Consider the following 14,383-nt stretch of genomic DNA (forward strand, 5'->3'; position numbering starts at 1 on the left):
TACATGCTCTGACTGGTGACCACGTTTGTCACCGACAAGGGGAAGTGGAAGGAAAACAGCAATGAAGTTGCGAGCCAAGCCCTACAATGTTTAATGGACTCCTGTGAACCCAGGTGGAGACCTAGTTAGCCAGCAGTGTTGCAAGACCTGAGGACACTTGGGCCCCAGAGTCATGTACATAGCCACAGAGGACTAGAGTGGAGAGTGAAGCGTCCAGCTGATAAGAGAGGGCATATGCACAGGAACACCCACACTTGCAGATAATACTCACTTGACCTGACTTCAATGACTGGATGATCAGAGCTCAACCAGAAGAAGAAAGAGAAGGAAAAAAGTAATCTAATATAATTTGATGAACTTGACCTACACCTATGGATGCAGTAGCTCAAAAGAACAAATCTTTACAGCACGGATCATTCTGATCCCCTCCATTCAGAGTAGACAGGGATGGACAACTTGGACATTGGCTACCCAAAGTGGGAGGGGGGGGCTACAAAGGCAAGAAGTGACTGGCTTACAAGCTTTAAAGAGGGAACCTACATCCACAGGGCATGGAGAAAGGCAGAATCTCCACTGGGTAGTATCCAATCTGTCTAGGCAGGGCTGATGAAAGGAAATGTGGATGGGTCTCTTGTGATATAATAGCGAATAATTGTTATCAGAACTGCTTGTGAGGGTTGGAAATATAAAGGTAGACGTTTTGTAGCAAGGAGGGGAGTGATTAACTTTGCAGTCTAGGAGCAGAGATCCCTGGGACCATGAAGGGAGAAGAGTGGAGAGCGGGACCCTACCCAGAGAAACAGTGACGCCAGACATGGAGGCAGAGATGATGATGTGGAGAGATGGAGTGGCTGGGGACTTTGGACCCAGAGAGGGAGAGGGGCTGTGTGCTGACAACCGGGGGGCAGGCTTGCAGCATATACACTTTGGTTGGTTGATGATGCATGGAGGGGATTGTAACCATGGCAATGAAACGATATATGATAGGATGAATGTAAAACTAATGTTCTCCCATGTAAACTATCCATAATTCACAATAAAACATTTAAAAAAAGAATAATAATTTACTTCCTATTATAATTAAAAAGTCAATACTCTTATACGTCCCAAATGTTTTATGTTCCCAAATTCCTTTCTAGACCCTTAACAAAGGCACAAATAACTCCTTTATCGCAGTACCATAAAGACAGCAAGATGGAAAAAATGATGGGTGGAAAGATTCTTTCTGGACTACTGAAATCTTGCATTCCTTCAGTATCATCAATGAAATTTACACTGTTTAAAATAACTTCCATTAAGTCCATCGAATCCAAAGCCATCACTCTCGGTCAGAGACCCAATAACTGAATTAAGCTGGGTCATATATACTGAGTTTATTTCAGGTTCCACAACTGTTGGCTATGGCAACCTCCCCCAAACAAAAACCTCACCGCTTTCGAGTCCATTCCTACTGATAATGACCCTATAAGAGAGCAGGACTGCTCCAGCAAGTTTCTGAAGTTCTAAATCTTTACCACAGCAAACAAACTCATCTTTCTTCTGCAGAGTGGCTGGTGATTAAACTCCTAATCTTTCGGTTAGAACCCCAGCGTTCAAACCACTGCATCACCAGGGCTCTATAACTGTGTTAAGAATATGATAAGCACTGAACTTCTAACCACAAAGTCAGTGGTTCAAACCAACCAGTTGCTACTCAGAAGCCCTATACAGGGTCACCCTGAGTCAGAACCAATACTGGCACTTAATGACAACCACAGAAGTGATGTTTTCTTTACTATCAGTGTATCCATCAAATTAGGGATATTTTATCCTCTATCAACTTTTGGCTCATTTTTTAAACATTTACATGGCAGACGAATATGGCTGTAATCAACAAGAAAGTTAATGCTAAACTTTCTACTGACTTCTAACTTGCAGGATGCATTCTTTTTGAGAAATAAATGGAATAGAAAATTTGAGTCTATTCTAGCATCCTGTTTGGGTACTTCCAATTTGCTTTCCCTTTTAAAATGGATTAGTCAATTTCATCTAAAATGATTAGTTTGAAATAACTACAGTAATTTAAAAAAAAAAAAAAAAGGATTAGATGATTCTGCTTTGTTATTATCAGGCAACAGTCACTTAAAAGAAGTCAGTAAGAAAACTCTAGCATTTGACTCCCTGAGACAGACAAATTCAAAGAGTTTAGTGTTGTCTCAAGGGTTTTTCAATTTAAACTGGAGTTTTATTTAAAGTAGACCCAGAAATTCAGAAAACTGATTTTGAGCTATAAGCACACATACATACAGAGAGTATTTGACATAAACAATTCCTACCTCAGGATCATCATCATCAAAATAATGGTAGGTGGAATGATCTGGATTGTTCACTTTATCCAGGAGCTCAATCGCCAAAGACCGTGTCAGAGGTTGTGTGACAAAAGGGTGCTATTAAAATAATACCATACAGAACACTTATTAGAGAGCTGACTGAGTGATAGATGATCTTCTGAGAAGAAAAATAAATAAATAAATAAATAAAATAAATTATATATATATACACACACACACACACACATACACACACACACACATATATACCATACATATCATATTTCAGGGGTATTTCAGGGGGGACAACCATACCTGTAATAATTTTTCAGCTGTAGGTCTCTTTTTTGGATTTTTGGTAAGTGCCATTTTCACAAAATGATGAAAACTATTTGACCTATAAAGTTGTTTAAATGAAAAAATTTTAATTTCAATTCTTTGTTGCTCATCTTACCATTAAAATAAGTAGTGCAAAAATCCTTACCATTTCATTTTGTCTTTTAGCTTAGGAGGCTGAAAATTGCTTTTTGTCATTAGAAATAATGCTCTGGGAAAAAAAAGTATAATTTAACATTTTAATAGCATTTTAATATTTAATGTTATGCAACTTATATTAGTATTTATTCCCAAATGAAATCAAGCATTTCTTTATGACATAATAAATAATACTGGGGAGATGGGGAAAGGGAGCCTTGATTCTAGCATAGGATTCTTCAACTATGACACACTGACCTCATTGGATGTAAGTCAAACATAGGAGGCTGGAGCTCAGCAAGTTCTATGGCAGTGATTCCCACTGCCCAGAGATCACAGAGCTGATTGTATCCTCCTTTTCTCTCAACAGCAGCAACTTCCGGAGCCATCCTGAAGGAAAAATTCCAGAAAAGAAAAACCCTATGTTTACTATATTTTCCTGCATATTCCCATCAGGGTACAAAGAACCTTAAGCTAAGACCTATTGAGTCCTAATTTTTGAAATAAGTATGTAGTACTTAAACATTCCATCTTTACCACAGACCTTGACTTGACATCTCATCAAACATTACCATCCCAATCTCCTATGAATGATTTCTGTATTACTCTGTTATGCTATTTACTATGGAGATTTATAAAAATTTACAATTATAATAGATCAGCATGCCCAAAATCCATCCATGTTCTAATCTTCCTTCTTCTGTCCATCCGACAATCCATTCCAAAAAAATCCATTGCAAAAAAACAGTCTGTAGTTTCTAGCTCTGTCTCCTCAGAGCAATAATCTGCAATCTGATCTCTTTTCATTTCACCAAAACTATTCATTAGTGCCCCAATAATCTTCATATGTAGTACTTAATTCATATGTTTTACAAACTTAATAGGCATTTTAAGCATTAGTAGTATAATGTTGGAAATCCTGCAAAAATGAGTACTTACTTCTTAAAAATATATTTATTCCTAAATTTGTTTGTTTTAATTTTACTACAAGAAAATTACTTATTCTAATTTTGTCTTCTAAATTTGCATGAGTGATTTAAATGGTTGCCTTACTTTCTTGGTATGATTTCAGGAAAGTCAAGTAAATCCGGAAAGTAAGAAAATAAAAACCCTCCAATTAATGTTCAGAATTCTTGTTGTTAAAATATTTTTATCACAAGGCAGGTTTTATAGAAATGCACACCCAAAAGAAAAATAAAATTTAAAATATGCCAGTTATCACCCTGATCATGATTAATTTCCATCTGGCTGGTGGAAATGCCCTATTGTAATATGGCAAGCTCTCATTGGCCTCCCTTTAACTAACACTGCATGAGCTGAAACCCTAAACAGAAAAACTAGGAGGAAATGATCTCAAACTAGTTGGCCTCTCCATAGTGCACTTTTTTCTTCTCAACTGTGTGCTTATCACCATCGCATGGATTTATCTCTGGACTTGTTTATTCCAGTTATATTTGTTATTATAAATATGTAATTTAATTAAATACTAGCAAAACAGATTTACAATGAAGGTAAACAGAGTAAGTTGTTATGAAAATTAAATTGATAGCTTGAGCAGAACTTGTTAAAGATCAATTTCTAAAAACAGAGAGCCCTGAAAATTGAGTAAAAGGTATGATAACTTTAAAAGACCAACAAAGCTAGAGACTTTCTGACTCCCTTTGTCTAACTTTCTAGAAAAGACAAAACTATAGAAACAGAAATCAGATCAGAGGCTAGAAATGGGAAGAGAAGTTGTACTAAAAAGAGACACAAGGAAACTTGTGAACAATAGTCTTTTATCTTGTGATAATGTTTCTCACCACCACAATGCACAAATTTCTCAACATCATAGAAATAAACATCTAAAGAGTAAACACATACTCTTACAAACCTGATCATCCTTGCCCTCCAAACAACCAAAAAGTTACACACTTTATATGTCTAAGTTTATATTACATTATAGAAAAATGTGAATGAGGAAATATAATTGATGTATTATTAAATGGAATGTTGTATTGTGATATGCTCAAATAAAAGGCCTTGATCCTTTATCAAGACTAGTGAATATGCATTTCTATGTCTGAAATTCAAATAAAATGCCTATGTATTTATTTTTAGATTTGCCACCTGAATAACCTTTTTAAATCAAATGAGTAACTTCCAGTCTTTATTATGTTGAGAGATTCCATTCTATTCTATATCCCTGGAGTTTAAACAGGAAAGACCAAGAGCAGAAAAAACAGAGGGGAAGAGCTCTAAAAATTAATGTTACCTTAATTCACAATCTCAAATGTTCTCACACTAACTCCTAAGTTATTAGAAAAGAAATGGCATGAGTTTGCAATTTCTGAAGCTGGTGTTGCAGATCAGTCTCATTAAACATTTAGTATGTATAACAGAACAATGCTAGATTCTGGACATTCAATGACATCTATGAACAGTCTTCAGATATTTAGTCAAATTAAGGAGACAGAGTGCCTAAAAATAATGGCAGGTAGCTCTTTAAAAGTCTTTACTTCTCTCAGAACTGACTCCAAAACAACAAGGAAAAGAATAAAGAGAAATACAAACACACATACCATATTTGAAAAATCCAGGAGACATAGCTTACCTTGAACTGTAACTCAAAAAGACTGAAATACATGGAAGAATATTAAGTGATGGATCAAAAAGGAGGAAGGCTATATATACTCAAGTGGATGAAGATGAAATGACCAATACCAGCAAGCAAAATGACCCCAAATAATCCCACGAAGGTTGAGGAATTAGAATTGCAAGTAACAAAACTGAGGCTGAGATTGGGGTGGCAAACAGGAGTGTCAAATCTATCAAAGGAGTCATCATAATCCCAGATTCCTACACTCAGCTACTAAGGCTTAGCAATTACTTCTTTACCATTCTGACTGGATGAAGACACCAAGAAACACTGAAGGAAAATAGCTTCAGATTCAGAGATATCAAGAACAAATGGGAGCAGGAGAAGAGGATGAGATTGAGCAAAAAGACTGACATAAATAGTTGTTTTTCAGATTCCTTCATTTGCTCAGTTCTATATCACTAGCAATCAGGCTTACACTGTACTTCCCATGTACCAATTAGGTATCAGTGCCTTGCTTTTGCCCTTTAATATAAACCAAAAGATTAAGGATCAATACACATGTGAGGGAAGCCTGTCATGAAAGTGAGTCTACAATGAATTAATAGGAAAAGAAGGTTCTTTGACAATGCAGGGTACAGAAGGGGGTGGGTGGGGAGAGAAAAACCCAGAACAAGATCAGATACTACACCTATTAAATAGAATACGACATACTATAAAAGAAGCATTCAGAAAAATACGAAAGAACACAAATTAAAAATATTATAGCTGAAATAAAGGCTTAAGACAAAGGATTGGAAAAGCAAAGTCAGAAGCTCTTACAGAAAGCGAAAACAAGAAAGTAAAAGCAACAAACATGTTCTGAGGACGTTTTTACACATTACATCACCATGAAATATCAAACATCAAGAAAACCTCTGGGGTAGAGAGGGTTCCTTAACAAGGATTGTGTATCAGAATGGTACCAGACTTTTCATTAGTGCTCTTGTGACCCTCAACAGAGTTTTCAAAAGCAGCTGGTGGGTTTGAACTGTTGATCTTGAGGTTACTAGTCCATTGTCTATCCTACAGGGCCACTCAAGGGATACTCATTAGCATTACAAAAGAAATATCTGGGGAAAAATTTTTTTTAATGTTTTATTGTGAATTATGTGATAGTTTACATGGGAGAACATTAGTTTTACATTCATCCTGTCATATATCATTTCATTGCCATGGTTACAATCCCCTCCATGCATCATCAACCAACCAAAGGGTATACATTACAAGCCTGCCCCCCGGTTGTCAGCATACAACCCCTCTCCCTCTCTGGGTCTACAGTCCCCATCTACTCCATCTCTCCACGTCATCATCTCTGCCTCCATCTCAGGCATCACTGCTTCTCTGGGTAGGGTCCCGCTCTCCACTCTTCTCCCCTGATGGTCCCAGGGACCTCCGCTCCTTGCTGAAAAGTTCATCACTCCTCTCCTTGCTACAAAACCTCTACCTTTACATTTCCAACCATCACAATCAGTCCTGATAACAATTATTCACTATTGTATCACAAGAGATCTATCCGCATTTCATTTGATCAGCCCCGCCTAGACAGATTGTATACTACTCAGTGGAGATTCTACCTTCCACCATGCCCTCTGGATCTAGGTTCCCTCTTGAAAGCTTGTAAGCCAGTCACTTCTTGCCTTTGTAGCCAATGTCCAAGTCTACTCTGTGTATGGAGGGGGTGGAAATGACGCTTGCTGTAAAGATTTGTTCCCTTCTTTTGAGCTATTGCATCCACAGGTGTAGGTCAAGTTCATCAAATTGTATCAGACTATTCTTTTTGTTCCTCTTCTTTCTTCTTCTGGTTGAACTCTGATCATCCAGTCACTGAAGCCAGGTCAAGTGAGTATTATCTGCAAGTGTGGGTGTTCTTGTGCATATGCCCTGTCTTCTTAACAGCTGGATGCTTCACTCTCCACTCTATGTGGGTATGTCACTGACTCTGGGCTCAAGAGTCCCCAGGTCTTGCCACACTGCTGGCCAACAAGTTCTCCACCCGGGTTCACAGAAGTCTATTGAACATTGCAGGGCTTAGCTTGCAGCTTCATTGCTGTTTTTCCCTCACTTCTCCTTATCGGTGACGAGCGTGGCCACCAATCAGAGCGTGTATTGCCAATGAGTCTTAGTCTTGGAAGGGGGTTTACACTGAGGGGACCTGACCACTTGCCTTGATGTCTCCTGGGCAAGCAACTTGCTTGTTCTTGTAGTAACAGTCGGTCTACCTATGTTGTTTTGTATTTTTCCCGTCAGTCTTTCTTTCAAGAAGTTTCTTCTGTTCTTCAAGCTGTTCCAGGCTGGTCTGCTTGTCCTTTCAAGTAGAAATTTCCCATCTCTAGAGATCTGGAATTATCTCAAATTTTAAGGAAATTGATTTCCAACCTATAATTGTATACTCACCCAAATTATCAACCAAATCTGAGGCTAGATATGCACTTTCAGAAAGTTTATTCCCCATGTACTTGTTCTCAGGAAATTACCAAAACATTCATTTCACAAAATGAGGATAAAAATAAGAAAGAAAGCTTATATTCCCCAGATGAAGATGAAAACAACCCAGGGAAAAGCTATGCAAGAAGACCTAGAGGATAAACATTCCAGATTGTAACAGGAAGGAAGGCAGGTTGTAGGAAGAATTATTCAAAAGAAAAACAAAAACAGAAACAGGGCTGATGGATAATCTGACAGACTTTATAAGTGGAACGGAGTCCTGTGTGGTGCTGTGGGTTAATGAGCTGGTCTGCAAAATCAGTATAAATAGCAAGGTCGGAGGTTCAAGCTCACTAGCAGCTCACTGGAAACCCTATATAGGTTGCTATGGGTCAGAACAGACTCAGCAGCACTGAACAACAACAACATAGAGTGAAACGGGAGAAAGATGAGGCTTTCTGCTCCCTTGAAAATTTAAAGCCTTGGAAATCCTACAACAGGGTTGCTGTGACTCAAAACCGACTCCACGGCATGTAACAACAACAAACCAAGTAGAAAGGAGCACAGTGGCTCCATATATGATAAACAATAGACATCAAACCACAAGGTCCATGTTTTGAGCCTGCCAGCCACTCACAGGGAGCAAGATTAGCCTATCTGTTCCTCCAAAGATTTAAAGCCTTGGAAACCCTGTACAGGACTGATACAAGTTGGAACCGACTTGATAGCACTTAACACCATTAGAGTGGAAAACTAGATAAAACCATTTGTCACAATTGTAAAATATGACTATGTGAAAATGTTAGCCAGGGAGTAAAATGAAAAAAAAAAGCATATCACAGAGCAAAGAGAACAAACAATTCAGGTTGGAACAGAAGGAAGGATGGTTCTAGTAAGGATTATTCTGAGAAAAATCTAAGGGAATAAAGAAATTATTAAATTCAGGAAAAAGAATTAAGGAATAAAAATCATGTGTGACTTTAGTGATGGCAGAAGACACATCTAAGAGTTTTTGCTGTAAGTAATTTTAGTACCATTGCAAAAACACGTATTTGCTAAAAAGACAAATCAACATAAAATAACATATATTATATCTGAAAGACCAAAGTAAGTGGAACAGATGCTGAGAAGTCAGATTAGGAGGGCGTCAGGGTAGTGGTGGCACATAAACAGAGGACATGGTAGGACTTGCAGTACACTATGTTTATAGTTATTCATATCATATCTAATACATAGTAACTAGTCAAAAACATTTAGTGTGTGACTAAATGAATTAGACCGTTTATACAGGATGGTCAGAGAATACCTGGCAGACAGATAAGGCTAAACTAAAGGATCTGCAGAGGAGACTACTTGGAATTAAGGTAGAAGAGGGAGATCTCTTCTTGTAGGTAACCATGACAGGCCAAGTTCTGCTGTCAATAAACATAATGTTAAAACATGATTAATTACAATATTGACTGGAAAAGCGGTATGACTGAAAAACCTGTGAAAATACAGGTGATGTGCATAGGAGCAAAACTCAGCAAAGTTGGAACTATACTAGCAAAATTCAAACGAAACCAAGATTCCTGAAAGTCATATCGACCCTTTAAAGCTTTTTCTGCAGAATGAAAATGAACATAGTGGAATATTCTTTGGCTGTATAAACCGCCAGCATGTGTATATGAGGAACTAGCTTACCACACAGATGGCCCTCTTCTTAACCAGTTTTAATCCTAAAAACTCTGTCCATTTAGTCTAGCTTTTAGAACTACTGCATGTAAGAATGATACAACAGTGAAAAATTAAATGTAAATTAAAATACAATTACCAGTATGGTGTGCCAATGAAAGACTTCCGTTTGGCAATTGTTGCTGTTATCTGTGCAGATACTCCAAAATCAGCTGTTTAAAAAATAAGAAATAGTATGAAAACAAAACTAAAAAAAAAAAAAAAAAAAATTCTTTAAAGACACAAAAAGGTACTTCAAATCATTTTCATTGAATAATTAATTTCACAGACATCTGAGGTATTCCGGAACACCAAGTTACAAGGTTTAAACTTTAATGGACCAACATGAAAATATCACAACACAGTGCCGAACAGATTTCCATGTTTCCCTATTCCCAACATAAATCAAATGAGAAATAAGTTCACAATCAAATAATTCTGATGAGAAAGAGACAGCTGAGAGACTCTACATTGCCACACTTTGTGATTTTTAAGTTCGAATTCCCAGGAGCTATGAGTTGGAACCGGCTCCACAGCACATAACAACAACAACAATTCCCAGGAACTTAAAATTCGAGGAATATCCCTGAAGGGCCCATCAAATTCCTCATCCATTTGCTGTCACACCCATAATGACTAGAGACTGATATCCAAGATACCAGTAAATCTGCTGGTAAATCCATCTTAACTTGAAAAGACATCCAAATACAGTATTTCTAAAATTTCACTTCAGCAATTCATTCCAATAACAATCTTAAATTTTATTTTGTATGTAGAATTTGTTACTTTCCACTAAGATAAGTGGTGTCCTGGTGTGGCACTATAGGATTAGTACTGGACTTCTAAGGGCAAGGTCAGTGGTTCAAACCCACCCGGAACTCCTTGGAAACTCTACACAAGGTCAACACGAGTCAACAAGATAAGTCAAGTTCTAATATTTTCCAGTTTATTATTGATGAGCTCTCTTTTCAACTTGCAGATACAAGGAGACTAAAAAAAGTTTGTGGAAAAATGAAATTCAAAGACAATGGAATTTTCCTCCAATTTTTTTTGAAGCCTTCTCATATAGTATGCTTTTGAGATGCATAACAGTGGCATGGCACAAAATACTAAACTGCTGATAGGAATAGTTCACTAAGCCATCCAGACAGCTACAAAGACTAAAATCAATCTTTTCTGCTTTTATCACATTTACAGACCAATTAGGATAAACTGATCATACGTTAATTATCAGGTATGTGAAACCCTGCAGAGGGTCATTATGTGTCGGAACCGACTTGACAGCACTTAACAACAACAACAATTAGGTATGCATTTTAAATATAGATTTAAAAAATATATTTTAAATTAGTCCTATTGTAGGTTATGAAGCCGTGGTGTGGCACTGTGGGCTAATGCATCAGACTGCAAAGTCGTTTATACGGCAAGGTTGGTGGCTCAAGCTCACCAGTCACTCCTTGGAAACCCTATACAGAGTTGCTATGGGTCAGAATCGACTCGATGGCATTTAACAACATGACTTTGCTTATAAAACTACTATATTAAAATTTTCCATCTCAAATTTTCAAATTAAGTTACAATATGTTACAAATTCTATTTTAATCATAACCTGAATGAACTGGAGTTACAAAATCAAATGGAAGTTATGCTCTAAAATAAACCAACACAATATGGAAACTATATTCTAATATAATGAATACTGTATTTCATTTTAAAGGCTTACATAAACAACACAGGATTTTGGAGTTACTGTTATTTTGGTCTTTGTTTGCTTGCCTTTATTTTTTTGGTTACAGGGTAGTTTTGTACTGATTTCTTACTAGAAGTCACATTCCCAGGGTTAGAGATGAAAGAAGATCCCAAAATATACCATTTACAAGTTAACTCTCAGCACTGGACTGCAAACCACAGGGTCAGTAGTTGGAGCCCACCAGCCACTATGGCTGGAGAATGCTGACGCTTTCTGCTCCAGCAAATATTTCCACCCTTGGAAACACTATACATGCATCAGAAGTGACTCAACGACACAAACCAACAACAACTCATTAATCAATAGATTCCATATTTGTAAATTCGTCTACTCAATATAATTTATATATAACCTGAAAATCAATACTTATGGTGCTTTTCTGGTCTTTCAGAGACATGTGCAGAGTGGCAAAAAAGGTGAGTTACCTGATGCACACGTTCTCAGCTGAGATCCGACAAGGTAATTATATCTTCTTGTTTCAATCTAATACTGAAAACAAATGTCCTTAATGCTGGCTACTTAGTGTCACATTTTTCGGCTTTTTATTGGTGATTTAACTGCTTAAATGGCCCTTAGTATTTAGTATATTAATATTTAGTGTAGTGTTTAAGTGCAGTCTAGCATTCTAAGAGCAAGAAGGCTATAATGTGCTTTAACGAGAAAATATGTGTTTGATAAACTTCTTTCAGACTTGAGTTGTAGTGCAGTTAGATGTGAGCTATATGCTAACTGTTTCTAAACAGAAACACAAATAACACGAGGTTATGCGTTGACTGAAGTCCCTGGGTGGTACAAATGGTTAATGCAGTTGGATGCTAACTAAGTCTAGAAATTTGAGTCTACTTAGAGGACGCTTAAAAGTCTGGTGATCTACTTATGAAAACCTCTGGAGAACACTTCCACTCGAACATACATGGTATTGCCATGAGTCAGAGTCTACTCGATGACAGCTGGTATATACTGATTGGTTGGCAAAACTGACTTAATTTTCTTAGAGGCTCAAAAGACTCTACCTCTATATTTACCTTAGGAACAAAGGTTCAGTATTCAGTAATTCAGTGTTCATGGTGACATATTTATACATTATACTACTTCAAATGGGGTCCTGGTATGGAGCTGTAAGATAAACACTGGACTGATAACCACAAGGTTAGCAGTTCAGACCCATCAGTCGCTCCTTGGAAACCCTATATGGGGCACTGTTAAGTTGGAAGTGACTTAACAACACGACCTCAAATAATGGCAATTGACATTAAGTATATGTATCCTATGGAGGAATCCTGTGTGGCGCTGCACGATAATGTACTGGTCTGCAAGGTCAGGGGTTCAAAACCACCAGCCACTCCTCAGAAACCCTATGGGTTGGAACTGACTCAATGGCACTTAACAACAAATCCTATGTGAAGGGCAGACTTTATCCTCATTTGAGAAATAAAAAAAAAAAATGTTACATGCGCTCCATATTTAGATTCACACCTAAAAATACATAGATGCTGTTGTAACGGAAGGGAGCCTAAGCCTACCGAGAGAAACATGTTTTGGAATAAATTTCTGCAAATGACAAAATTTTTATTTACTTACCCAATTTCACATGACCATTATCCGTTAGCAGAATGTTAGCTCCCTTTAAAGCGAGAACATTTTAGTTAAAAGTGGGAAAGAGACATTTTATCAGGACAGATATATTAAATATACATATTCAAAACAATCTCAAAACCTAGATAACAAATAATCATAAAACCTAAAATAATCCTTAGATCTACAAGTACTTAAAATTTAAAGTGTGGCCATTATTAAATCACTGTATGCATAAAAATTTACCATTACTTTTTTTGGCGTTTGGCTATCCTTATGAAATGGTTCTGTATTTCCAAAAAGGCAAAAACTGCTATTTAACATAATATGTATGTTAACAAGAAAGTAACATATCTGTTTTCAACTAAAACTTTATTTTTTTTAACAAGATAACTCTATCACTAAAATGATACCTTAAAATGACATTTTCCATTGCTTTTATTATGCTTTAAACTTTTGCTATGTGATTTTTTTTTACAAGATTTTATTGTGAGGGTAGGGTCCCACTCTCTGCTCTACTCACTTTATGGTCCCAGGGACCTCTGCTCCTGGGCTACAAAATCAATCACTACCCCCCTTTTATTAAAAAACAGCTACCTCTAGAATTTCCTACCCTCACAGTCAGCCCTGAAGGCAATTATTCACTATTGTACCACAAGAGTCTTATCCCCATTTCCTTCCGCCAGCCAGGATCCAACAGATTGAAAATCATTCAGTGGAGATTCTATCTTCTCCCGCCCCATCAGGAATTAGGCTTAGTCTTGAAAGCCTGTAAGCCAGTCACTTCTTGCCTTTATAGCCACCACCCCCCCCCCCATTTTGGGTAGCCAATGTCTAAGGTACCCATCCCTGTCAACCCTGGGAACCAAGGGGTTGGGAGTGATCCTCGCTGTAAAGATTTATTCCCTTTTTGAGCTATTACATTCATAAGTATAGTTAAAGTTCATCAAATTGTAGCAGGTTACTTTTTTTTTTCCTCCCCTCTTCTTTCTTCTTCTAGTCAAGTTCTGATCATCCAGCCATCGAAGCTAGGTCAAGTGGGTACTATCTGCAAGTATGGGTGTTCTTGTGCATCTCACCTCACTTCATATCAGCTGGATGCTTCACGCTCTTCTCTAGTCCTCTTTGACCATATCACTGCCTCTGGGCCCAGGAGTCCCCGGGTCTTCCATACTGTTGGCCATCCAGGTCTCCGCTCAGCTTCACAGGGGTCTATTAAATTTGGTCTGACTTAGCTCGCAATTTCATTGCTGTTTTTTCCCCCTCTTCTCCTTATTGGTGATCAATGTGGTCACCAAGCCAGACCACCTACCTGCTCATGTATTCTCTTTGAGTCTTAGTCTTGGATGGGAGTTTGCTCTGAGGGGTCCCAACCACTTGACTTGATGGCTCCTGGGCGAACAGCTTACTTGTTCTTGTAGTAATCAATCAGACTGCCATTATTGTTTCGGATTTTTCCTGTAGGTCTTTCTTTCACAAGTATCTTCTGTTCTTCTGGCTGTTCCAGGCTAGTCTACT

At 37.6% G+C, this 14,383-nt stretch overlaps 1 protein-coding gene across 2 annotated transcripts in view; it reads right to left on the reverse strand.

Annotated features, from left to right (window-relative positions):
* Positions 1-14,383, reverse strand: part of MAP4K3 (mitogen-activated protein kinase kinase kinase kinase 3) — a 295,533-nt gene that overhangs the window by 114,813 nt on the left and 166,337 nt on the right. For both annotated transcript variants that reach the window (XM_006839381.1, XM_006839380.1), the window contains exons 8-13: positions 12,872-12,914; positions 9,641-9,713; positions 3,042-3,173; positions 2,794-2,856; positions 2,625-2,706; positions 2,316-2,426 (exon numbers count right to left, since the gene is read on the reverse strand). In XM_006839381.1, the coding sequence (XP_006839444.1) occupies positions 2,316-2,426; positions 2,625-2,706; positions 2,794-2,856; positions 3,042-3,173; positions 9,641-9,713; positions 12,872-12,914 (504 nt within the window). The remainder of the gene's footprint in view (positions 1-2,315; positions 2,427-2,624; positions 2,707-2,793; positions 2,857-3,041; positions 3,174-9,640; positions 9,714-12,871; positions 12,915-14,383) is intronic.

The sequence above is a fragment of the Chrysochloris asiatica genome, unplaced genomic scaffold, assembly GCF_000296735.1.
Source record: "Chrysochloris asiatica unplaced genomic scaffold, ChrAsi1.0 scaffold00024, whole genome shotgun sequence".
In the NCBI taxonomy this organism is placed as follows: domain Eukaryota; kingdom Metazoa; phylum Chordata; class Mammalia; order Afrosoricida; family Chrysochloridae; genus Chrysochloris; species Chrysochloris asiatica.